Source organism: Xenopus laevis, chromosome 3S (genome assembly GCF_017654675.1).
Source record: "Xenopus laevis strain J_2021 chromosome 3S, Xenopus_laevis_v10.1, whole genome shotgun sequence".
Taxonomy (NCBI): Eukaryota; Metazoa; Chordata; class Amphibia; order Anura; family Pipidae; genus Xenopus; species Xenopus laevis.
Window position 1 is genome coordinate 46,682,037 of NC_054376.1, and position 24,300 is coordinate 46,706,336.

The window sequence follows — 24,300 nt, forward strand, 5'->3', positions numbered from 1 at the left end:
GAGGACCCCAAATGGAAGTTATCCATGCAAAGATCCTCTGATTCAACTCCCACTCTCCTAAGGGTAGGAGATGCCAACTGAGGAAATCCGCATGTTCGTTCTGGATTCCCGGAATATATTGAGCCGTCAAATCCTGAAGGTAACCTTGAGCCCATTTCATAATTGGGATTGTTTCCATGAATAAAGTCTTTCACTTCATTCCCCCTTGGTTCCTGATGTATGCTGCAGCATTGTCTGTTCTGACTTTCACTGCAGCCCGAGGAGTATTCTCTCAAAAGACTGAAGAGCCTGGAAAATCGTTCTGAGTTCCAGTACATTGGATGGGGTCCTGGACCAGGCCCCTGCGCATGCAGATCTAGAAGATGTGCTCCCCAACCTCGACCTGAGGCATCTGTGAATACCTCTATCCATGACGGTTCCTCGAGAGGAAAACCTGTCCGGAGATTGATAGGAACTGTCCACCATGATAGATGTTATTTGCAGTCCCAGGTAATCTGAACTGTCTCTGACCAGTTTTTTGACTGCATCCCATTGCCTCAGGAAAGACAGCTGCATAGGTCTCATCCTCCATTTGGCCCATTTGACTAGACCTATAGTTGAGGTCAAGAGACCCAGGAGGCTCGTGAACTTCGTGGCTGACGTGAACTATTTCTTCGAGAATTGAGTCACCTGGTAGAAAAAATGATGAATCTTCTGAATTGGAAGAGAGATCATGCCAAGATGAGTATCTATTTGGGCTCCCAAATATGTCATTCTCTGAGTTGGAACCATCGGACTTTTATGAGCCAACCAAATCTCTCCAAAATTTCTTTTGCTTTTCTCAGATTGGTTTGTAGAGTACATGGATTTCTTGCCACAAGGAGTAGATCGTCTGAGTAATAATAGATCTCTATGTTCTCTTACCTCAATTTGGCTATTATTACAACCAGGACTTTGGTGAATGTTCTGGGAGAGGTGGCCAGGCCAAAGGGAAGACAGTAAAATTGGTAGTGCTGATTCTGAAGAGAGGAACGAAGAAACCTATGGTGTTCTAGGGCTATAGGGACATGTAGATAGGCGTCTTTTAAGTCCAGAGACACTAACCAGTCTCCTGGACAAATTACAGCTTTCACTGTTAAAATAGTTTCCATCTTGAATGTTTGTTTTTTCAAATATTTGTTTATATTTCTGAAGTCTGGAATATGACGCAAGTTGTCTGTAGTTTTGGTTATTAGAAAGAGAGAAGAATAAAACCCTCTTATTTCCTCCTCGGATGGGACTACAGCAATTGCCTGTTTTAGCAACAGTTGATGAACATACTGGAAAAGAGCCTCTCTTCTTTCGGACTTTTGAGGTATGGTAGTAGGGACAAAATTATCTAAAGTAGGCTTTAGTTGAAATTCTAGGCGATAGCCTCTTTGAACCCAAGAATCTTGAACTTCCTTCGCCCAAATCTCCCGAAAAGTCTTGCTCCAACGGGAGGATGAAAAATCTTGGCTCATCTCTTCTTCTAGAGCTAGAGGAGACAAAAGGATCCTGCCTCTTGGGATTGTCTCGAAATCGTTTAGATTGGGGAAGAAAAGTACTCTTGCCCCCCCCCAGATGACTTACAGTAGATATATCGTCTAGAGCTTTTCCAAACAACCTCTTTCATTCATATGGCATTTTGCAGAGAACTTTTAGAAAAATAGATTCAAGCCTAATATCTTCTAGATCTAGACCTTCTAGAATTTCTTCCCTAGAAACTCTGTTCTTAATCGCCTGCTCCAGATATTCAGCCCAGAGAGAAAGTGCTTTTGTGACTGAAACTAGAGCCACTGCAGGCTTACAAGCTGCTCCGGATGACATGTGGCATTTTTAACCCCGACTCCATACGCCGATCCATAGGGTGTTTCAAGGCGGATACATCATCTATTAGCAAGGCAGTTTTTCTAGCAACTGGAGCATCAACAGGAGGAGTATTCCAGATTTCAAACAGGTCACCTGCGAATGGATAGAATTTTTCCACTCTTTTTTCAAATGGAATTCTCTAAGGTAGTTTAGTCCACTCTACCTGGACTAGGTCTTGTACCTCTTTACGAATAGGAAAAACTGCTTTTTTCTTCTTAGAAAAAAAAGACGAGAAACAGCCGGCTATTCATCATCCTCCAGCTTTAAAGTATGCCTAATGGCCTTAATCAGGGGACCTAAATGCTTAAAGGAACAGTAACACCAAAAAAGGAAAGTGTTTTAAAGTAATGAAAACGTTATTCAGTGTTGCCCTGCACTGGTAAAACGGATGTTTGCTTCAGAAACACTACCATAGTTCATATAAACAAGCTGTGAAGGCAGTTCAGCAGATTGTCGCCCCGAAGAAATTTGTCGATGGGGTGACTAATCTCCCCGAATCTGCTTGTGTTGCCAAACCCTAAAGCTCTTTAGGCAGATACTCAATGGTAATAGCCAGCAACTAATCTTCCAGGGGAAACCCCTGCTGCTCCCAGGCTGGGACAGAACAAAAGACTACCATGAGCCAGAAGGGGGAAGAGGGCTTTATAGAAAAAAATTAACTGTTTCTTCTTTCCAGGCTGGGAGTAGCAGGAGTTAACCAATCAGTTTTTTCTATGTTGATGGGAGGATGGCCAGGGAAAACAAAATTAAATGGTTTTAAAGCAATATCTCCGTCTCTTGCTCTTTGCTTTGCTGGTTTTGGCTATATGTACTATTAAAACCATGTTGCAGTAACAAGCCTGTTCCAGCCACTACTACAGCTCCCACATAAGACTTGTAAAGAGGGAGTGTTAATGCTCATTTGCATAGGCAACACCACTTTTTAGGCATTTCAAGTTCTTTATACACTTTTGAAGCACCCCCGCCTTGATGCCTTTCCAATTTTTGCCCCCATCACATTTAACTTCCTCCCCTCAGACTGCCTTTCATTTCCCAAACTCACTGTCATTTTGTTTGCCTGCATTCCTTATGTATTCCCTACAAAGCTTCCTCATTTTCCCCCCATGTGCTGTATGTTGCGACTATGAAGATCACACCAACCTCTCAGTTTTAAAGTCAATATGACAGTCTTTAGGTTAAAACATCTACTTAAACGCAACTAGATTTTTGGTTTACCAGGTTTATGGGGCTTTGAGATATTAAAGAATGAGACGAGGCTGAAACTGCCTTTATTCTGTCATGCCATATTTACATTTTATAAGTGGGTTGGTGCAGTTTTCAGTAAACAGGTAGACTGGCCTGTGGTATCAGGTAAGCTATTATAGTTTAACATTTGGTACCAGACTGGCAATCTGTGGACTCTGGCAAATGCCATAGGGGCTGCTGTAAGATAGACTGTTACTGTTCAGTGGGCATCAGTGTACTTAGACCTTATCTGCCCCCAGTGATTATAACCCGACCCTTTCATTAACTTGTAAAACATGTTTCAATATAACGCAGACTACAGATTTATAATATTTAGCTAAACATCTAAATGTTATTTTAAAGTTACCTGTAAATGTAAATACAATTGAAAGCATTATTCTGCCTGTCACATGCAAGTCTCTGCACTGCTTGCCTGACTACATAAACAATGACGAAAGAATCATCTCTCCTCTAGCAAGGACACCAATTATAACAGTGATTTAAACGCAGAGATGTGTAGCGGAACCTTCCAAACAATGTATTGAGAGGCAATAATACAATTCCGCCTGGGCCGAACGCATGAACTTCATTGCCTCTCATACACCTCGGTACTGAACAGGAAGAAGGAATTGGAGTAGATACCAAAAGGATGATCAGATTAAAGAAATTGTTCAGTATAAAAATAAAAAAATGGGTAAATAGGCTGTGCAAAATAAAAAATGTTTCTAATATAGTTATAATAAAGCCAATAATGTCATGTATAAAGGCTGGAGGGACTGGATGTATAACAGAATAGCCAGAACACTACTTGGTTACCAGGCAGTAACCAGTGACTTGAGGGGAGGGCACAAGGGTCATAAACGTTGTCCCATTTGGCCCCCCTTAAAGTCACAGACTAAGTTGTGTTCTGGCTATTATGTTGTGTTCCTTTAAAAATACAGCCATCTTAATTTCACGCACAGCAGAACAAACACGTAATTCTTCATTTACAGAACAAAATTTTTTATTGACTACAGTCCAGATGGAATAGTACTGGATTCCAGAACAAGTGGTGTTTACTGGTCTTTCAGTTCCTTCAGTCTTCTGATAGCAGATTTGACTGTGACAGCAGAGGTGGTGCTGGAAAGAGAAAACAAGATCAGTCAGATCATATAGATATACCTGCCTCTTCATTTTTATATATGGAGTAAAGACAAGCCAGGAGCCATAATTGGATTTCTGAGTTGCCTAATCTGTCAGATCTCCGGAATAAATGCACTTTATTCTAGCACAGTTAAATTACTCTGTGACACTTCAATGAATTAGGACACAGTAATTGCACTGTACAGAGAAAGCCTCCAAAGAATATTTTGCTGTCCTTGCAAAGTCCTGAAACTGGAACAGAGCTTAAAGGGAAGCATGAAAACTAAATCTGATAAGCACAATTATATATGTAGATTGCATGCTTTCATATCTAGTCCTGCAGAGACTAAGGTTACAGCCTTCAATGCCGGGGGAGAGGCCCTACTGAGTGTGTGTGCTATTTTAGTAGGTCTTCTCTAAATTAAAAAAAAAAAAAAAAATTAAAAAAAATGTTTGTATAGAGAAAAGTAAATGTTAATTTCCCATTACACCAGACATCATAATCAGTACTTTCCTGGCCGAAATCATAACTTGCACTGAACCACTGACCCCTATTAGCTTTTCTCTCACTCAAATTATACATTGCAGCTAAAAAAACCAAAGAAGAGATTCTGTTTTGATTGGTCTTCTGATCTGTAGACAAAATGGTCACAATACAATTGTCCACCAAGAGAAATACATTTTTAAAATTAGCATTACATTTGGCTGCCTGTGAAACATGTCAAAATTTTGTGAAGTGCCCCATCAAAGCAATAATCTCTTGAACAACAAGTGCATAGGCAGGGTCCAAGTCATTATGGTTAAATGAGCAATTCCCCCATGTTCCATTGACCTAACAGAATATTTTAGCTAAGAGCGTTATAATATAAATGTGAGCTAATATAACAGCACCCATTCAAACGCAAAAGAAATGTTAAGTATGCGAGTAGCTGTTTGGGCTAGGAGGGGAGACATATGGGACACCCTGAGAATGATACAAGTGGCCAAATTGCAATTCTAGTAACATTAAGGAATTCGCTTTTATAAAAATATGGATTGTCAAACTGATACATGTTAGATGTATAAGAGATGCCACTGGTTTTACCAATTGGAGAGCTGTTTTGCACTATCATCCTAGTGAGCAGGACACATATAATACTATTTAAACTGCGTGCAGCATTTTCAATTCACTGCTTAAGTAGAAAGCAAACTCCATCCAGCCTGATTAAAAAAATCAAGTAATCATCCAGTGCTTGCTCATACATGTGACAGTGTCTGTGGTTTTATTGACAGAACTGCAACAGGATTATGAATATTCTAACCATTCCCATCTCAAAGTTGCAGCCTGCTACTGCCACAAACAGGATAATTTCCCCTTAGAATTGGAGTTATTAAAGAACCAGTAATGTGTTGGCAACATATTTCCTATTTGATATAAGAGGGGTTTTCATTGCAAAGTCCTCCAGAGCACCAAGAATGATTTTTGACCCATTTATCTTTCAGTGTAAGGGCTATGGCCTACAATCACAACAAATAATTCCACAGAGCTGGTCAGTTATGTACCATGAGCCTTTTCTTCTTTTTCAAACTGAATAGCTGCCCCTTTGCTACACTACAGCTTATTTATATAAACTACAGTAGTGTTTCTAAAAGTAAACAAGTTTAACCAGGGACGGTCAAGAGTTATCAATTTAAAAAAACTCATTTCTGGTGTTAGTGTTCCTTTAATGCTGGGGTCCCCAATCCTTTTTCTCCCGTGAGTGACATTCAAATGAAGAGAGTTGGGGCACAACACAAGCATGAAAAATATCTCTGGGGTGCCAAATAAGGGTTTGATTTGGGTATTTGGTAGTCGTATGTGGACTGACAGCCTACAGGAGGCTCTGTTTAGCATTAGCCTTGTTTTTTGCAATCACAACTTGCCTCCAAGCCTTGAATTCAAAAACAAGCACTTGCTTCACGGCCACATTCAAGGTGTTGCCCGCGAGCCACTGGTTGGAGATCATACCCCTAACAAAGTACTCTGTCTATGCTGTAACACCCCCCCCCCCCGAAAAGGCATAAAAACAAGGCTAGACCCCCAAGAGCACACAAAACATTTTCACTCATTTTTTAACAAGAGAATTGGACTGAGAAGCAATTGCTTCTCATTGTAAATTGCAAAGCTAATGGTATAATAATGGGGAGTAACAGGGAGCAATTCCAAGTTTTTCAAATTGATCACAACAATGAAAATACCCCAAGTACAGTAAGACATATCACATATCCACTTCATGGAAGAAACCCCTTAACTCTCCTCTGTAGTTTCCCAATAGCTCAACCAGGGCACAAATGTCTATAGTCTGGTGCCAAGACAAATAAGGAAGACTATCATACACATCAAATGCTGGAGTTTATAGGAAGTCAGTAGTAGGTTTGTAATACATTTTCTGTACAGTTGTGCAGGTCTTAGACCACTTCACATTATCTTTAAAAGCATTTTCTAGTATTTTAACTTTAAGCCTTTTCAGCACGGACAATTGGGTTTGCTCCACACCAGATGTTGCACAACTGCATGGCAGTCAACTGTGCCAGCGCTACAGTATTTTTATTCAGGTAGATTCAACATTGCGTGGCAATGAAAAGGGAAATGAAATGCCTAAACATTGAAGGCCTATATTAAGATATAACACACAGATCATATAGCACTTTCATATAGAACATAATGAATATGCCACGGATTTCTCTCAAAATAAAACTTTGCCATTGTAAGTTTAAAAGTCCCTCCCCAATAATGGATAAGCTGTTGTGCTTGTAAACAAAGCAAGCCTATGACTACGTGTCCCAGTGACACTCGATGTAGCCAAACGAGCGGATCTCTCCCCGATATGCCCACCTTGAGGTGGGCAATATCGGGATGATCCGATCGTGGGCCCTAGCGCCCAACGATCGTATCATAATGAATAGTAATAGGCGGTCGGATCACGGTACCGCATATACGAATAGATGCGGCTGCGATCAGATTTTTCATCTCGATCAGGGAAGCCCGTCGTGGGGCCCCATACATGGGCCAATAAGGCAGCTTTTATCAGCCTGTGTATGGCCACCTTTAGGCTACATCGCATAATGAATGGACTGAGCTGCGCCTTTCACTTTTACTACTATAAGCTTATTGAGAAGCTTTTCACTGCCGCCTATCATATAACCTCCAATTCTTTCTTGGCTGTATGCACAAAACAAAATAATGTTCAAATTGTAAACCTGTGTGAGCATTTTCATTCATTGGGACAAAAGTGCAAAACTGCATTTTCACACAAAACCAAGTGCAGAGCAATTGGTATTGTATGCTGGCTTCAATTAATCTGCAAGAACACGCGCTTCTGCCAAATTACATTTCTACAACTAACTACAAGAGACTTACTTGTAGGTCCAGGCTCCTCCAGCTACAATTTTCATGCAAGATCCACAGTGCCAGATTCCAACAGCCTTTCTCTTCATCTTGGTCTACAGGCGGATACAGAATAGGGGGGGGGGGGGGCGGCAAGAGAGTTGTACTTTAGAACACTTCTGAAATGTACAAGGCAGTAGATGTGTTTTATTTGTAAATGGCACCTACCTTGCCACAGAAGGAGCAGGTGTATTTGGCATGCTGGCTGATTTCAATCTTTTTGACCATCTTCCTCAAGGAAGCACCGTAACGGGTCCCATATTTACCCACAATGCCAACCTTCTTGGTGCGCTTGGCCTGGAAAGAAACAGAATACGCTCAGAATGGATACAGTCAAAGTTAAAAATATAAGACGGTGGTTTAAAATGATACAGACGCTCAATGACATGCACTTGAGTTTCTATAAGAGATTTAACATTCCATTCCCGTGTCATTCGACTGGATCTTGCAGCCATTCCTTCCTAGTCCTGCTTCCTGGCTCCACTCGACTACAACTCCCAGTATTCCTGATCACATAATGAAAGGTCACCTGCATGCAGAGTTCTGCAGATCACTAGACTATGTGTGAGTCTCTATTAACACAAGGGTATAACAGACAATACTGAAACCGTCCTGCCACAATAAAGCAAAGTAGAGTGCATTAGTGAGTTCTTATACAAGGCTTATCCCTGTGACACAGTAGGAACTACATCTTCCACCCGGGCTCCTAGGAGCTGTACTTGTCCAACCAGTGACGCATTAACTCCAAATAAAACAAACGCACTATATAAAAGCGCAGACGTACACGTCATATGGAACCAATAGTCCACTAGCCACTAACTAAACAACGGGGATTATTCGGGCCTCCCATCGGCTAAAAAACATAAATATTTATCACGAAACTGATCGAAGGCGGAACAAATAAAGGGCAACGGGCACAGATATGTGTGGAGCAGCGGAGAGAGAGAGAGGTCTACGGCACAGAAAGATCCCTCTTAGGAAAGGATTAAGACAGATTGATTAAGTCTAAAAGGCCACAACGCTAAGGCTCACCATCTTGCTTCAGGACCCGAGAGAAAAGGGAAGAGCCAACCGCGCATGCGCAACTTTACCACTCGAGGGCGGAAGCGTTGGGAAGCACTCTATGGTATCTAGTCCTCCAGCGCATCTCGGAACTCTGTATAGCTTTAGTTTTCGGTGGCGATTGTGATCCCTTACCGGCACCATGGCGGCCTCTTCCAACGCACTAAACAAGCAGCCGCCTATTCAGTCCACGGCTGGTGCCGTACCGGTGCGCAATGAAAAAGGTAAAACCTTTGCTTATTGAAAACTGCAGCCTCCTCCTGACAGGCAACATATAGAGCAGAGTTACTGCACCTCCTCCGCCAATAAAGCCCCCATTATTAGTTTGATGAACACGTAGTTTAGCCGCTGAGGCTTGTGGGTAGAGATGTCATTCTGCTGCTGACTGCTAGCTACTCAGATTATAGAGAAATGTGACCCACTGTACATTTTCCTCAAGTGCTGTAACCATTAACAACCACTGTTCATTTCATTGCTCTATCAGCAGCGCAGAGATGATTGCTGATTGGTTGCTATGGGTTACTGCACTGGGGTACATTTGCTCAGTTTTGGTAAATAATATAGGTTTTAGTGCTGTGGCAATGGCCAGGCCCCAACATATGTACCACCCTGATGGCCGCCCTGAGCATTTGCAGTTATTTGTGAAATGACCATCAATATCTAACAAGTCTAATACGTACAGGTATGGGATCCGTTATCCGGAAACCTGTTATCCAGAAAGATCTGAATTAAAGCCTGTCTCCCATAGACTCCATTTTATACAAATAATCAAATTTTTTTTAAAAAAGTTACTATTTCTATGTAATAATAAAACAGTACCTTGTACTTGATCCAAACATAATTAATCCTTATTGGAAGCAAAACCAGTCTGTTGGGTTGATATGATTTTCTTGTAGACTTAAGGTATGAAGTTCCAAAGTAAGATCCAGAAAGCCCCAGGTCCAGAGCATTCTGGATAACAGGTCCCATAACTGTATGATGTATGTAGTCTGCAGTGAGCATGGGGTCCCAACACTATCAGAATTCCTTCCACTAATGCACAGCAACAATATCACTTTAACTCATCTTCATCCTATAAGGCAGTGCTCTTTAGACATTTATAATTTAAACCCCCTTTGAAGGTCCAACCTTTTAGTCAAGGCTCCCTTTGCATATAACAAAGTCACATATAAAGAAAATATTGTGGCGTATCAGTCTTTCAGCCATAGTTCCAAGAATATCTGGAACAGCAAACACATTTCCGCCCCAAATCTCACCCTAATATCCCAAATATTGTCTTATAGAGACCTGAACTCTACTTGGAGCTAGTCCTTGTAACATGGTAAGACTTGGACTCTTTGACTTGGACTCTTTGACTTGGACTCTTTGACTTGGACTCTTTGACTTGGACTCTTTGACTTGGACTCTTTGACTTGGACTCTTTGACTTGGACTCTCTGGTCTAGGAGAGAAAATAGCCACAGTTGTGTGTCTTCTTTGTTTACTATATGTGCATCAATGTCCTCTTTGGTGTGTGTTTATTCTGGGCTGATTTACAAGTCATTGTTATACTTTAGATCTTTTACTGCTTTATAACAAACCTGCAAATGCAAAATATATTATTCTACAATCCAACTATACCCTAAATAATTTTTAGTAAAATCCTTAATCCAGGGAAGGAGACAGGAGAAAACACCAAACGTTCGTAAAAGATATAAAATACCAGTATATGTCACAATAGGGGTACTTTATTCACTATATAATGACACTGCTTGCTTTTTTTTTTTTTTTTTTTTTTTTTTTACTAAAATGTTATGGTTACATATGATCCTTATATTTAAAGGAGATTGTTTAAATTATATTTTGCTACTATAGAGCAAAGTAATGAGGTTGTTCACCTAAAAAATATATTCCAAGACAGTTTGCAGTTGGACTTTTTTGTTGTTTTTGGGAATCTATCCAGTTTGGAATACACCAGCTATCTGGTTGCTAGAGTTCAGTTTACCCTAGCAATCATACACTGGTTTGAATGAGAGTCTGGAATATGAACAGGTTCCTGAATAGTAAGATATATAGTTAAATGTAACAATACAATTGTAGCCTCACAATTGCAGTAGTTTTTTGGCTGTCTGGTTCAGTGACCCCCTGCTTGACAGCTGTAAAGAAGTAGAAGAAGGCAAATCACAAACTATAACAAAAGAAGACCAATTCAAAATAGGACAATATGTCTATATATGTGTTGTAGAATGTAGAAAATGTGTTTAGAATTTATTTTAAAACTGATAGATATGATAAATACTTATCTATTTTAAAGTGTTTCACTATCCTTTTTTACAGGTGAAATATCCATGGAGAAGGTCAAAGTTAAGCGCTATGTTTCTGGTAAAAGGCCTGACTATGCTCCAATGGAGTCCTCTGATGAGGAAGAAGAGGAATTCCAGTTTATTAAAAAGGGAAAGGAGCAGGAAGTCGAGCAGGAGGAACAGCCAGAAGAAAGCACCAGCGACCCTCGTTTACGTCGATTGCAGAGCCGAATGAATGAAGATGTGGAAGAAAGGTGACTGTTTCGGTCTTGAAGGATAATACTGTTTATCTCTGTCCCTTCCGTTGAAACTGGTGCTTGACAACCAATTCACATTTATGTCTGTGTGGAGCTGCTTTGGCACCCAAAACGCTGCCTTTAAAGTGTCTAATATAGCCCCATCTGCCATTTCTCTTAGATACAAAAGTTCACTATAGTTATCCGTTCAATATATTTATTAATCATTTATTCACTGAAAATATTATTGTCAGTTATTGCCTGGTGGGCTACAATACATGTTGTATTTAGATGCAAAATAGATCACAATTCATGTGGGATATTACACAATACCACTGCACAGCAGCCCACATACATTTTAAATTGTCATGAATTTACTAAAAACTGCATTCAGTTCTCTTTCCTCAGCAACGTGCATTGAAAGAGGTCATAACAGGCTTCTTTTCATTCCTGCCAGTGATATGCCCTGAATTTTAATTTCATATACAGTATAAGGTGCAAAGCCAAGGGGAAATGATGGGACACTTTTGTGACACAGGGAATGGTCTCTTTGTACAGGTTGGCCAGGCACAGAAAGATTATTGAGCCTGAAGTAGTTGGTGAAAGTGAATCTGAGCCTGAGCCAGTGATTGAGGACTGGCGCATGGATCGAGAGGACACTAGTGAGGAGGAAGAGGAAGAAGTAGATGACGAGGTAATCTTAATATACTCTATGGTGGTCTGTTTGACATGATGCCAAAGAAGCCTGTTATTTTAGGATTCCAAAATGATTTGTGTTTCTCACACTGTAATCAGGAAATAGAGCTTCGTCGTTCCATGATGCGTCAGAAAGCTGCAGAGAGAAAAAATGATGAGATGGAAGTGATGGAGTTAGAGGATGAGGGGAGGTCAGGAGAAGAATCAGAATCAGAGTCTGAATATGAAGAATACACTGATAGTGAAGATGAAATGGAACCACGACTCAAGCCTGTGTTTATCAGAAAGTAAGTGGTTTTCTCTTATTACTTAAAGGTGGGTTCACTTTAAATTTGCTTTTGTTGTGACATAGTGTGGCATACTAAGACCATTTGTGTTTGGTCATTCTGTATTATTGGTTTTACAATTCAGAATCTAGAATCTAGCTAGAATCTAAATCCCTGGCGGGAAGGCAGTTCAGGGAGTAGAAGAGGCGATTTGTCGCCAGGTGACTAAATCTCCCCAAATCTCCACGTGCGTCTCTGCCCTTAAAATCCGGTGTGTGTAAAACCTATGTTTGATTTTAAAGTGTATTAATATATCTTTTTGTAGCAAGTATTTGTTTTTGTGTAGAATGCAGTTACACCCCCTTTAGGGTTCAGCATTGGTTCAAGGGCTTCGTAGCTTATAGCAAGGTCAAACCACAAACCAAGGCTACAAATTAAAGGAGCAGTATACGCCCTTGGTCAATATGAGTGCACTGAATAGGGCATTTTTTTAGCTAAACTGGGAAACTGAAGCTACTCTGTTTGGTCCTTTGGTTAGATTTCCAGTGCACAGATACCCCCCCGAAGAATGTACATCTGCTAATCTGTAAGATAAAATAGTCACAAGGGTAACGAGAGGTGTTTATACAAAGGATACACCGAATTCACGATTCGGGCCTTTACAGCAGGATTCAGATTCGGCCGAATCCTTGCGCTTGGCTGAACCGAATCTCAATTTGCATATGTAAATTAGATGTGGGAAGGTAAATCACGTGACTTTTTGTCACAAAACAAGGAAGTAAAAACATTTTCCCCACCTTTTCCTTTCCCGCCCCTAATTTGCATATGTGGGCAAATCTTTCAAGTATGTGGGGATTCAGCCGAATCCCAAAAAGTGGATTCGGTGCATCCCTACTGTGACTTAATGGTAAAATAGCCCTGTCTTAATGCTTAATATTCATTTTTAGCACAAGTTTTATTAATTTTGTTTGTACTGAAAAAAGGTGTAATTGGGTGTGTATTGACCCATTAATATCCACTGTTTAATCTCACCTCTAATAAGGAGCCTATTGAATCATAATTTGATTATTTACAAAAACTGATTGTTGATTCAACAATGATCTACTCTGCTTGTACACACTATATTATACAATATTTCTTGAGAGCTAAATGCACTAGCCCGCTGTGATTTGTTTACACAAACTTAACACACAATGTTGGCAATTAGGCCCAAATTGAAATATGCAAATTAGAATCCTAATTTAATCTCAGTGTTTTGGATAATTTTTTTTGTTAAAGATTGACAAAATGTTTTATGTGTAATATATTTGGGACATTCAAAATGATAGTAACTGACACAAAAGGACTCCCTGCTTAAATATCGGCAAAATGAAGGTTTTACCATATGTTGCTGTAATTTGACATTGTAACTGTTTCAGAAAAGACAGAGTTACTGTGCAGGAAAGAGAAGCTGAGGCAATAAAACAGAAGGAAGTGGAGGCAGAGGCAAAACGAATGGCAGAGGAAAGAAGGAAGTACACCTTGAAGGTAGGCATATTGTATTGATGTAGTGGTATTTAGTTGTTAGAAGTTTCTGCTTTTTCACTGTAATATTCCATGTACAGATTGTAGAGGAGGAAACAAAGAAGGAAATCGAAGAGAATAAGCGATCCTTAGCAGCCCTTGATGCCCTAAACACAGATGATGAGAATGATGAAGAGGAGTATGAAGCCTGGAAAGTAAGAGAGTTAAAGCGCATCAAGCGAGATCGCGAAGAGAGAGAGGCGTAAGTATCTAAATCCTAACGCCAGGAATAAAATGGACAAATACAAGAGTCCTCTGCACTCAACCCATTATCAATATATATGACATTTTGTGCATACTGCTACTAAAACATGCCTTACCCATTAAAAAAACAGGGATTGTTTGTCCATATATTGCAATATATTAAAGCTGGCCAACTACGTCAAAGTCATCCCATATCTGGCCAGTCCTACACTCAATTTTCATCTGATTCATTAAGAATTCTATTACTTTATACATTTTACACAGGGACTAAGTTTTACCTGCAACTGCTTTCATGGTTAAAACTCCGAAATATGGTTGCCCTTTTATTAGACACCAGTGGGATCACCTGACTATAGCTGGGAAGGGTGGGAGCTACAACATGGAGCTGGTCACTGCTCCTGTATAAACTATAACAAACAAGGGAAAGTTGTGCTCACCACTAATTTTTAAACCATTAAGAATTCTATTGCTTCATTATATACATTTTAAACAGGGACTAATTTTTACCTGCAACTCACTTGCTGCTTTCAAGGTTAAAACTCCCAAACATACTGTACGGCACCTAGAACTGTTGCACTGAGAAGAAGGTTAAATTGCTTTCATCACATCATGGCTCATATACGGTTTGTCATGGTTTCTCTACCCTTTGGATAATACACTGACTGTCACAATTTCCCAGGACGTGTGTGCCGAAATTTAATTGTAGAGTCTAATACTAATTTCTTTCTCATGCCGTGGAACAGACTGGAAAAGGAGAAGGCAGAGGTTGATCGCCTTCGTAATATGACGGATGAGGAAAGACGTGCAGAGCTGCGTGCAAATGGCAAGATAATAACCAACAAGGCATTGAAAGGGAAATACAAATTCCTACAAAAATATTACCACAGAGGTGCATTTTTCATGGTAAGAACTATTATTTCATAAACCTTTGTTTATAAGGCTTATTCCAAATCCATAGCTGTTGAACTATATCAACGCAACCATAGTTTGCATATTACAATGCTTAAAATTTCACTTTTTGTTGTGCTTTAATGTCACATGACTTCAAGGTTTTGGATTATGTTTGGCTGAATAATAAGATTTCAGCACAAAGTGCTGTGATTTAGCCAAATACTGGACTTAATCCTATATTCTGTGTTTCCTTCTTATGCTCAGTTTACAGAAAGCATTATGTATTTTTCCCCCATAGGATGAAGATGAGAATGTATATAAAAGGGATTTCAGTGCACCCACCTTGGAGGATCATTTTAATAAGACTATATTGCCAAAGGTCATGCAGGTAAAGGAGGTCACAATTTCTTACATTATTCTGTGTCTGAATTTGATAGTAAAACATTGATTCTGTGTTTTATTGGGTGGCTTATCACAGTATAGGAAGGCTAAGGGATGTGATAAGTAAGGTTATTATGAACAAAGGAGATTTGCCAAAGCCTGAAACTGACAGTAGTTGGTAACACTTTTATCGAAATAAATGAAAATACATGCAATCGCTAGTCAATGAAAAAAGAAAACAAGTTGCAGTTGTTTATTTATTGACTGGTGTATTTAAAGCTAATAATGAGCCTTTTAGTTCTCCCAAATGCAAGACATTTGTGTTTTGCTTTATATTTAGGATCTCTAGATAACAAGCAAATTGTTACTATAAATAACTGTCCTTTTTTTTACGCAAAAATGTAATTTACAGTAGCTGTAAAAATCCTCCTAGCGCCCAGCATACACCTCCTAAGCACGGACTGAAGCCTTTCCTTATGAGGGTTTATAGCATAGGGTTCATACTTAATCCAAAGCAGATTTTTACCTGGGCATTTTGCATTCAGTTCATAAGTTTTTCTATCAACTGTTTTATTGTTCAGGTCAAGAACTTTGGTCGTTCAGGTCGGACAAAATATACTCACCTGGTTGATCAGGACACCACTTCATTTGACTCTGCTTGGGGTCAGGATAATCCGCAGAACACAAAGTTCTTCAAACAGAAGGCAGCAGGAGTAAGGGATGTGTTTGAGAGACCCTCTGTGCAGAAAAGAAAGACAACATAAACTATCCATGGCTGTGGGGACTTGTTCATATGAAAAAACAACAGCAGCTCATGACAAGAAATTTTTGGCTCTGTATGATAAATAAGGACCACTATTACTTGTGTGTAAATATACTTTGCAAGTAATGTATGTGCATTTTTTTTTTAATGTATGAATGGATTGTTTGGTTTGCCATTAGCCAATTACAAAGCATTTTACAAGCAGTGGAAACACCCAGCTTTACTTTCCACAGATTTTTTGAAAATTACGTATATAAAAGGTTTTTTTTTTTAGCTAAGCCACTGAAACTGAGGCAAGATTTGCTAATATTTGTAAATAAAGTTGTTGTTTTTTTTAGCTAAGCCACTGAAACTGAAGCAAGATTTGCCAATGTTTGTAAATAAAATATTTATTTTATTTTTTTTAGCTAAGCCACTGAAACTGAGGCAAGTTTGCTAATGTTTGTAAATAAAATAGTTTATCTGTATAGCGTGTAAAAATGTGTTTGTATGCCCTTGATAAAAACACTTTCCCATGAATATTTTTAATTGATTTTACAATAATGAAAGCAATCTACGGTTCAGAAATTCCATTTCACTAGTTCAACATTCAGCCATCTTGTGTGTACAGATGCCTTTTGTTTTATGAAATACATTTTATTAGTTTATCTGCAATATGCATCAAAGGGCTGCCTATATGTACACTCATTTAAAGGAGAACTAAAGCCTAACTGAAGAAGTAGGCTAGAAAAACATTTCTTGGGAGTAGCTCCCCATCTTCTTTTCTGCTGATTCACTGCACATGCTCTGCTACTGTCGCTTACTGAGCTTAGGGACCAGCTCACAATATTCTGTATATACAGAATACAAATGTCACATATAAGACTGTAATTAGTACTTAATGCAATGCAAATAATTACTACATGTCAGCTTTGAAACCAGTGCAGTTAGCATCAGAACATCAGGTTTTGATCATTTTTCACCCAAGGATAAAGGGAATACTATGACTTATCTAGAACGAATCACTCTGCCTTTTCATTTTGTAAATTGGGAATATGTACCCCAATTTATATATTGTCCCAGTGGATCTTGCAATCTGAGGTCCCAAATACTCAATGTAAGAAGCCAATTTACCTGCCACTTTGTTTTTGGAATATAGGAAACCAGAATAAACAGAGGAAACTTAAGCATAGAGTGCATAAAGAGTGTAGATTGTGCCTCAAGAAAACATAGCTGAAGTTATACAAATAAAAGACCAAACAGGTACAAACTGTGTGTTCATCTTTCAGGCACAAATGAAATGCCAGGATCACTGTCTTCTTTAATATCTGGGAAACTGTGTGTAAATTTATCAAATCATATCTCGATTATATTTAGTTAATATATCAGTACAAATAACTGTTCCCACGTTTCTAATATTAGATTAGAATACTAGATTAAGTGGCCTTCAAGTTTTAGGTATTATCTAACGAGGATCCAAAATGTGCTATTTTTTGGTAGATCCGCTACAGGTACTGTATATAAGTGTATCGAGATAAAAGGGTTATCTGGTCAGCCTATTGTAGAAAGACCCTTACTACTGCTTTGTAAGTACACACTTAAGTACATCTCATATTGTGCCAACTCCACTATTTTCAACTGACCCATGTCCAAGCATGTGGGCAATGGGGCTCACTGACAGCTGAGCCACAAAAACATCACTTCTTAATTCCCAGCTGGGCGTATAGTTATAGACTACAATATACCTTGTCAGTACAGCCAATTGTTCACTCTGCCCAAACTCCAGTGGAAGGCCAATGGGCAACACACATTTTTCTACTTCTAAAGCAAATTGGAGAGGCTTCAGGTTTTTGTTGCCTGTGGTTCAACTAGCAGTTAGGCATGTTTCTCTTGGACAAAAAAGGTAGAACGTAATCAGTGAAGCTAGCTAGTGTATCAACCCGTACAACCACTTCAGGCAGAGGATGGATGCCATTGTGCCTGCTAGGAGGAACTGGTAAATAAAAGTATTGAAGAGTTTATTGTATAGTTCCCATGGATACTTAAAAAGTTATTTACTTCCTTAAGCAACACTTCTCCATTGTAAAGAGAGGCCTTCTATACCCTTTATCAGCTTAATTGTTCTTCTTTGGACTTTCTCTATTTCAGTAATGCCGGAGACCAAAACTGCATGGCATATTCTAAATGACACCTCACCAGTGCTTTTGTAAAGGGGCAAGAATGACCCTCTCCTCCGTAAAAAATGTATTATCCATAAGTAGGGATGGGTGAAACGATGCGGGTCAAATTCACCCATCTCTATCCATAAGATCTCCTAGGTCCTAGCTTTAGTCCCAAATTTTCATAATGTAGACCAGTGTTGTCCAACTTCTGTGGTTGACATGCCACATAAATGGTGGTAAAACAAACAAAAAAAAATACCCTTAAATAAACCATAAACATACCCTTAAATCCATATGCTGCTCTCCCCAGCACATGATTAAACACCTTAGCAGCCCCTAACAGCAATTTTCAAATACAGCAGGGAAACCTATCAGGACTCTAAGATGGACAGTTCATACTGTGCTACTTACAGTGAACAGGTGAACAATATGGGCAGTTTGTCTGAGTTGTGAACAGTAACAGGTGTGAACAATACAGGATCTTACTGCCTGAATTTGAGGTTTAAACAATGCAAGGGCAATTTAATCTCAGTACTGATACCTTGTAAAACTTACACAAAGTAAGAAATCACATCAGGCAGACTTTAATGTGGGGGGGGGGGCACAAGGGCTCTGATTTAGGCTATATATTGTTTATGGTAGCTGGTTAACATCCTTGTGCAAGTTAGTGAGAGAGCAAACAGTATAACAGCTTATCAACACAACAGCAGCTTATGCTCTTGATTTATTTGTTTAATGTGCATATAGTAGCCTAATGTCTTTTAATGACACTCAGAACTAATTATCTATTTTATTTTAAATATTACTTCATTGTAAATTATACATTCTGTACAATATGTCATTGTATTAATCTTCTTATTCTGCATACTATTTGTTATCATATTGATTCTTATGGTTTATTGTGAAAACCAAATAAAATATTTCAAACTATAAGAACTAATTATAAGTATTCTATTACAATTGAATCAGTATTGAGCTTAAATGCTTCTCTGTGTGTCTCAATAGATCTCTCTACTAAAGGGCAAGTAAACTTGGTTCTATTATTCATAGCAGCAAATATATAGGGCAACTCGAAGAAAATAGCATATCATGAAAAGTGGGTTGTCAATTGCTTACTTATGTTAGGCACCATACCTGTGCGCAAACACATGTTTTCACTGTGGCACATCATCTACAAGCCCCCTCACTTCCCAAAATAACTTCAGAGGGCCTGGTGTTCATCGTTCCCTCTCTCCTCTGAACCCCCCCCCCCACCAGCTGGTGTCCGCTTGCCGTTCATTTGTGGCAGGCAGCAAGATTTCCGACTACCATACAGCAGTGCCCCCTCTGCAGTTTCAGGGTCTACTGTATGATAGTAACACCACTGTGCTTTCAATATACCACATATCTTTTACTAAAGTGCTGATTATGGGAAAAAATCTGTGTGCCTCCATGTAGTCTGATGCTCTTAAGTGACAATACACAGCTCTTCTATGTTTATGTCTGGGATAAAAAACTTCAGGACAGCACCAACAAATTTTTTATATATGTTAAAACGCCTTTATTTGTGCTTCACAGGGGCATCACGGCAACGTTTCAGGCCACATGGCCTTTTATCAAGCTTGATAAAAGGCCATGTGGCCTGAAACTTTGCCATGATGCCCCTGTGAAGCACAAATAAAGGCGTTTTAACATATATAAAAAATTCGTTGGTGCTGTCCTGAAGTTTTTTGTCGTATGTGGTGCCAGTGGAAAGTGGCCACTGGTGGACATGCACCACCCATAAAGAAAGAGTGAAAATCGTTGTGCTGACTGCTTGTCTACTACACTATGTCTGGGATAAAAACAATGACCAGTTAAATAGCACTCAAAATCAGATTTAGAAAGATGGTGTTTATTCTAAATAAATTAGTACACATTTCTTTTGCGTAAATATTTGGTAATGGGACATTATAATGCATAATTTTTAACATGTCCAAAGTATCAGGCTAAGGAAAGAAAGCTCTGTTTCATACATCATGTCCTAATGATGTCCACACCCCTCAATGAAAGTATAAAATCTTTTCAGTTCAAAGAAAAATGTCTTCAACAGGAAGATGTTAAAAATATGTGCAGCATCCAGAAGATCAGTTGGTCAAAGCAATCAGCGCCTCTACTACATTCCCCATGTGTTCCCTCAAGCTTCTTTCTGCTGCTGATCGTGGAATTTCCATTTCATTCATCTGAAAAGAAAAATATTCTCATTTTATAATTAAGCCATGACATGTATATACTGTATAGTGCTCAGTTTAAGAACAAATAATAGTTTTTCAGTAGAGACTTTAATGTAAGATGAGCATTCCCATAACTGCATACAGCAGGAGGTACAAACACTCTTACTTCCTGTCTGATCACTATGTATACTTACAATAAGCTCCACATCTTCTTTCTTGATTGTTACTTTGGCCAGTTCCTTTTCTCTGAAAAGGAAGAAGCCAGATTAGCTATTGAAAATGTATTTAAAAAAAAAAAAACACTATTCTGTTTTCATGTTTATGGGAACATAGGAGGTAGCTGCTGAACAGATAACACTGCAGCCACAATCCAGAAATTATTTGAATCATCATAAAAGAACCTTTAGGAATCTTTACATTTGGTGAAAGAAATAAGGCTCCACAACAGAGCCAGGCTTCTCCAAAGAAGCCTGGAAAATAGTAGCAACTCTATTCAACAGACTGCTTTGTAGATTCAGTGTATTGGTCTCACAGGCTAAAAGCACAGAATATACACCTATCCACACCAGAATTTACAGTACAGTGGAGGTTGCACTTCTTCTGCAAAAGCAACAGAATTCATTAACGGTCACTGCATATTATATATGACCAGATCTGTTAGGAGATGCATTGGTACCAAGTATGTGCTTCATCCAATCTCCAACGAGTTTCAGCCAAACTGTCACTGCATTCTCTTTCAAAGCAGCTTTCTGACAGCAATGAAATGCTAAATGATCTACACCTTGCTGGATCTCTTGGCAATGCCAATACCCATTAATACTGTACATTATTACAATTTAATGGCAAGGTCCAGTATAAGACGACATATGTAGTATTGAACGTACCTCTCCTGTTTTGCTTTCTGTTCTCTTGATCTTCTGTCTCCAATCACTGACATGGCCTGCACAAAAAAAATGATATAAAAATACTAATGTTGTAACCCATGGGTTTCTTTCTTCATAGGCAATCAATTCAAGATTTGTAAACAATCTTTCAATACTGCGAAAAGACTGGGCTGTGTTTGAGACGCTGTGTCCTGGGTGCAAACACAAGGCGCAGATTTTGGCACCAAAAGGCTTATTCATGCGTTTCGTGCAGCTCCATGTGTCTGTACCTTGGCTGACAGAATGGATCCAGGTACAGGCACAGGCTGATGCCAGCACAGGGGCGGATTCTCAGAATTAGCCACATCTGGCATTAGCCTAAAGGTTAAACAGTGTTGATTTCACCCTCATTGTGATCAAGTTGCCTATAACAACAGCTTTATTTAAATTCAGGCATTACACTAGCACCCCAATATCGGCTCTGGTCAGGCTTACAGGAATACCCTTCCTTCCCTAGAGGTAACAAAGAATTTAAAAAGCTAATCACAGCTCTGCCTTCACATAAAGCTAAACTGCAACTACCTATCAGCTCTGCTGTAATGCCCATGCAAGATGGTGGCTGGCATCATGCAGGGCAAGGAAGCAGCAAAAATCAAATGGCAGGATGGTGTGGTGTTAGGAAGATTTGGGAAACCAACACAAAGGTGGGCAGACGAGTACAATGCAAAGGAACTAGTTCTACTTGTCACTAAAGGTCCCCTGGAATGAGGCTTCTTCTCATGTACAGACTGCCTGGCACTGGCACACCAGCTAAACGCATTCTCTGGCCGATCTGTCCCAGGCAAGTTTTGTCCATTCACTGCTTTACTACAGTCACTTAACACTGACAATACCCATAAGCATTGCTTTGTTCCAACCACCAATCTATAAGCTGCCACCATTTCTTCTCACCGTCTCCAGGTTGGAGCTCTGAATCTCTTTCTCTTCGGCATAGTCTGTCACCCTCTCCAAATCAGCCGCCCCGCTGTCATGTTTACGTGGTTTATCGGCAGGACGCTCGCTGCAGTTGTCTTCAGTCTCCAGCTCTAACTCAACATCCCCTTCAGCCGCCATCTTTCCCACCTGCACCGGAACACAAGGGAAAAAAACTCGCAGCAGTCCCCGCTTCCGGTTTCTTGGCTTACCATTGTCACTTCCGCAACCTCCGTCATTGTCAGGGTAGAGGGCGGGGCGAATATGCGTTCCAAAAGGCCGGAAAAGGAAATTATTGGATATAGTGTGCTTTTGCTCATATTAAAACACTAGATAGTTGATTTAGGAATGAAGGGACGCTAATGGTTTTCTAAAATGTGTTCTAATCTTTAGCTATGTTTCCAAAGATTTCAGAAGTAATCTGAATAATATTACTCAGGGCTAAAGTGTAAGTCCTAGGCCTAAGGTGTATTTGCAACTGTCTGAGAGAGCTTGGTATGAGTATTGCTGCAGAATAATTTTTCCAGGAGAATTCCATGGATCTGTACCACATACTAAAGGGAATGCCAACTCTCCTCTAGAATCAAATTCAGATTACTAGCACTTAGGGTTGCCACCTGGCCAGTATTTTACCGGCCTGGCCGGTAAAAATTATGGTTGATCCCAATGTAGGGAAAAAAGGTCAATATATAGGAATGCCGGTATTATTTTCCAGAAAAGTTGGCAACCCTACTAGCACTCTATTCAAAGGCTTAACAATGCTTTTGACCATTGCGACTAGTGTTGCCACCCGGCCGGTATTTTACCGGCCTAGCCGGTAAAACACCAGCCGGGGCCGGTATTACAAATATACCGGCAATGTAGCTGCCGGTAAATTTGTAATACACCTTAAAAAAGCCTGTGGCCTGCCCCCAGCCTGCTCAATACTAACCTTTTTTCCCAGGCTTCTTGCCAAATGTGCACATTGGCTCCACCCCCTTTGACATCATGGCCCGCCACTTCAGCGGCACAACCCGCCCCCTTTAGCGTCACAACCCGCCCTTTTATCCCCGCCCCCTCTACCTGAGCTTCTTGCCAAATGCGCCGCCTTTGACGTCACGACCGGCCAGCCAATAGCGCGTCACGGCCGCCCCTTTAGTGTCACTGCCCCCTCCTTTTAACCCCGCCCCCTCCACCTGCCGGTGAAGATTATTTGAAAAGGTGGCAACCCTAGTGCTGGCGCTGAGTGGTCTGGGCTGTCTGCCAAAAAGCCTCTTATTTAATTAGGTTTCAGAGATTTTGTATCTTTTTCTGCTATCAGTGCAGGAGATCAAAGAGAAACTCAGGACGTTTTAATAAAAATCCTGGTCTGCAGGCTGAACTATCAAAATTGGGACAGTTGGGAGGTACAGAGTAGTGCCTCCTTTGGGAGTAGGGTTGCCACCTTTGCCAGTGGCTAAACCTGAACAAAGGGGAGAGGGCAGATAGCATTGGGGGTGGAGCAGTGATGACATAAGAGGCAGGCACAATGAAATAGGTATCGTTATAAGGCCAGGGTGGGGATATCGCATCACTGAAAGTTTTGATGTTCAGTTCAAAACCACACTGGTGGCTAACCAACTTCTTGTCTATATCCTGTCTGGTGAGTAAGCCCGTACCTTTAATTACTGGTATGGGATCTATTATACAGAAATCATTCATGCAGAAAGCTCTGAAATACAGCAATACTAATTTAGAAAAACAATTTCTTATTTTTGATTGATTTGGTTTTTTTTTGTTTCTTTAATAAGAAATGAACCTCACTTGATAATTCCTTTATTGGCCAGATTATTGTTTGGGTTTACAAGGCTGAAAACTGAACAGGAACTTGAGACCCGAACAGGCCTTAGAAAAACCAAACTGTTCAGGTCAAAACCGAACAGGTGGCAACCCTAGTCTTCTTATCCTATTGTACTCTGTAAACCTTTGTTTGTTGTTTGCTGTATGTTCCCTGTCCATTATAAACTAATGCAAAGCACTGTGTAATTTGTTGGCACCATATAAATAAATGATGATGCCTGTTTGTACAAGTCATAGCAGCTGTTTTCATTGATTTCATTCAGACAGGACCAGACTACTAGATTTCAGAAATCATCTAGTTTTGGCAGAAGCTGTCCCCCCTCTCCATAATATACACCAGAAATATGCAA

General features: G+C 39.8%; 3 protein-coding genes across 5 annotated transcripts; 1 reads left to right on the forward strand and 2 right to left on the reverse strand.

The window, feature by feature from the left end:
- Window positions 1–4,078: 4,078 nt before the first annotated feature.
- LOC108712865 (60S ribosomal protein L37a) lies at window positions 4,079–8,956 on the reverse strand. 3 transcript variants are annotated; one of them, XM_041588258.1, is made up of 4 exons: window positions 8,819–8,956; window positions 7,790–7,918; window positions 7,595–7,677; window positions 4,079–4,212 (listed from the first exon to the last, which is right to left on the reverse strand). In XM_041588258.1, exons 1-4 carry the CDS (start codon window positions 8,825–8,827, stop codon window positions 4,149–4,151), a joined length of 285 nt encoding a protein of 94 aa, XP_041444192.1. In that variant the 5' UTR covers window positions 8,828–8,956; the 3' UTR covers window positions 4,079–4,148. The 3 variants fall into 3 exon arrangements, with proteins under 3 accessions (XP_041444192.1, XP_041444193.1, XP_041444191.1); XM_041588259.1 differs by lacking the exon at window positions 8,819–8,956 and adding an exon at window positions 8,654–8,790; XM_041588257.1 differs by lacking the exon at window positions 8,819–8,956 and adding an exon at window positions 7,998–8,024.
- mfap1.S (microfibril associated protein 1 S homeolog) lies at window positions 8,771–16,431 on the forward strand. The gene is made up of 9 exons (XM_041588256.1): window positions 8,771–8,907; window positions 10,999–11,218; window positions 11,759–11,894; window positions 11,996–12,183; window positions 13,581–13,689; window positions 13,767–13,927; window positions 14,673–14,832; window positions 15,119–15,208; window positions 15,783–16,431. The coding sequence occupies exons 1-9, from the start codon at window positions 8,826–8,828 to the stop codon at window positions 15,963–15,965; spliced, it is 1,329 nt and encodes a 442-aa protein (XP_041444190.1). The 5' UTR covers window positions 8,771–8,825; the 3' UTR covers window positions 15,966–16,431.
- Window positions 16,432–19,957: 3,526 nt separating this feature from the next.
- hypk.S (huntingtin interacting protein K S homeolog) lies at window positions 19,958–22,291 on the reverse strand. The gene is given in 4 exon segments (NM_001093721.1): window positions 19,958–20,306; window positions 20,492–20,543; window positions 21,182–21,237; window positions 22,112–22,291. Coding segments are annotated over 4 exon segments (366 nt in total). The 5' UTR covers window positions 22,274–22,291; the 3' UTR covers window positions 19,958–20,210.
- Between the last annotated feature and the right edge of the window lie 2,009 nt (window positions 22,292–24,300).

What these genes read in the sequence shown, in the direction of transcription:
- LOC108712865 (XM_041588257.1), bottom strand. An exon ending in CCTGCTCCTTCTGTGGCAAG is followed by an intron (nt 7,678 to 7,789) that starts GTAGGTGCCATT and finishes ATCCGCCTGTAG; the next exon opens with ACCAAGATGAAGAGAAAGGC. An exon ending in GGAGGAGCCTGGACCTACAA is followed by an intron (nt 4,213 to 7,594) that starts GTAAGTCTCTTG and finishes TTCTCTTTCCAG; the next exon opens with CACCACCTCTGCTGTCACAG.
- mfap1.S (XM_041588256.1), top strand. Translation starts at nt 8,826, where the DNA reads ATGGCGGCCTCTTCCAACGCACTAAACAAGCAGCCGCCTATTCAGTCC. An exon ending in ACCGGTGCGCAATGAAAAAG is followed by an intron (nt 8,908 to 10,998) that starts GTAAAACCTTTG and finishes CCTTTTTTACAG; the next exon opens with GTGAAATATCCATGGAGAAG. An exon ending in AATGAAGATGTGGAAGAAAG is followed by an intron (nt 11,219 to 11,758) that starts GTGACTGTTTCG and finishes CTCTTTGTACAG; the next exon opens with GTTGGCCAGGCACAGAAAGA.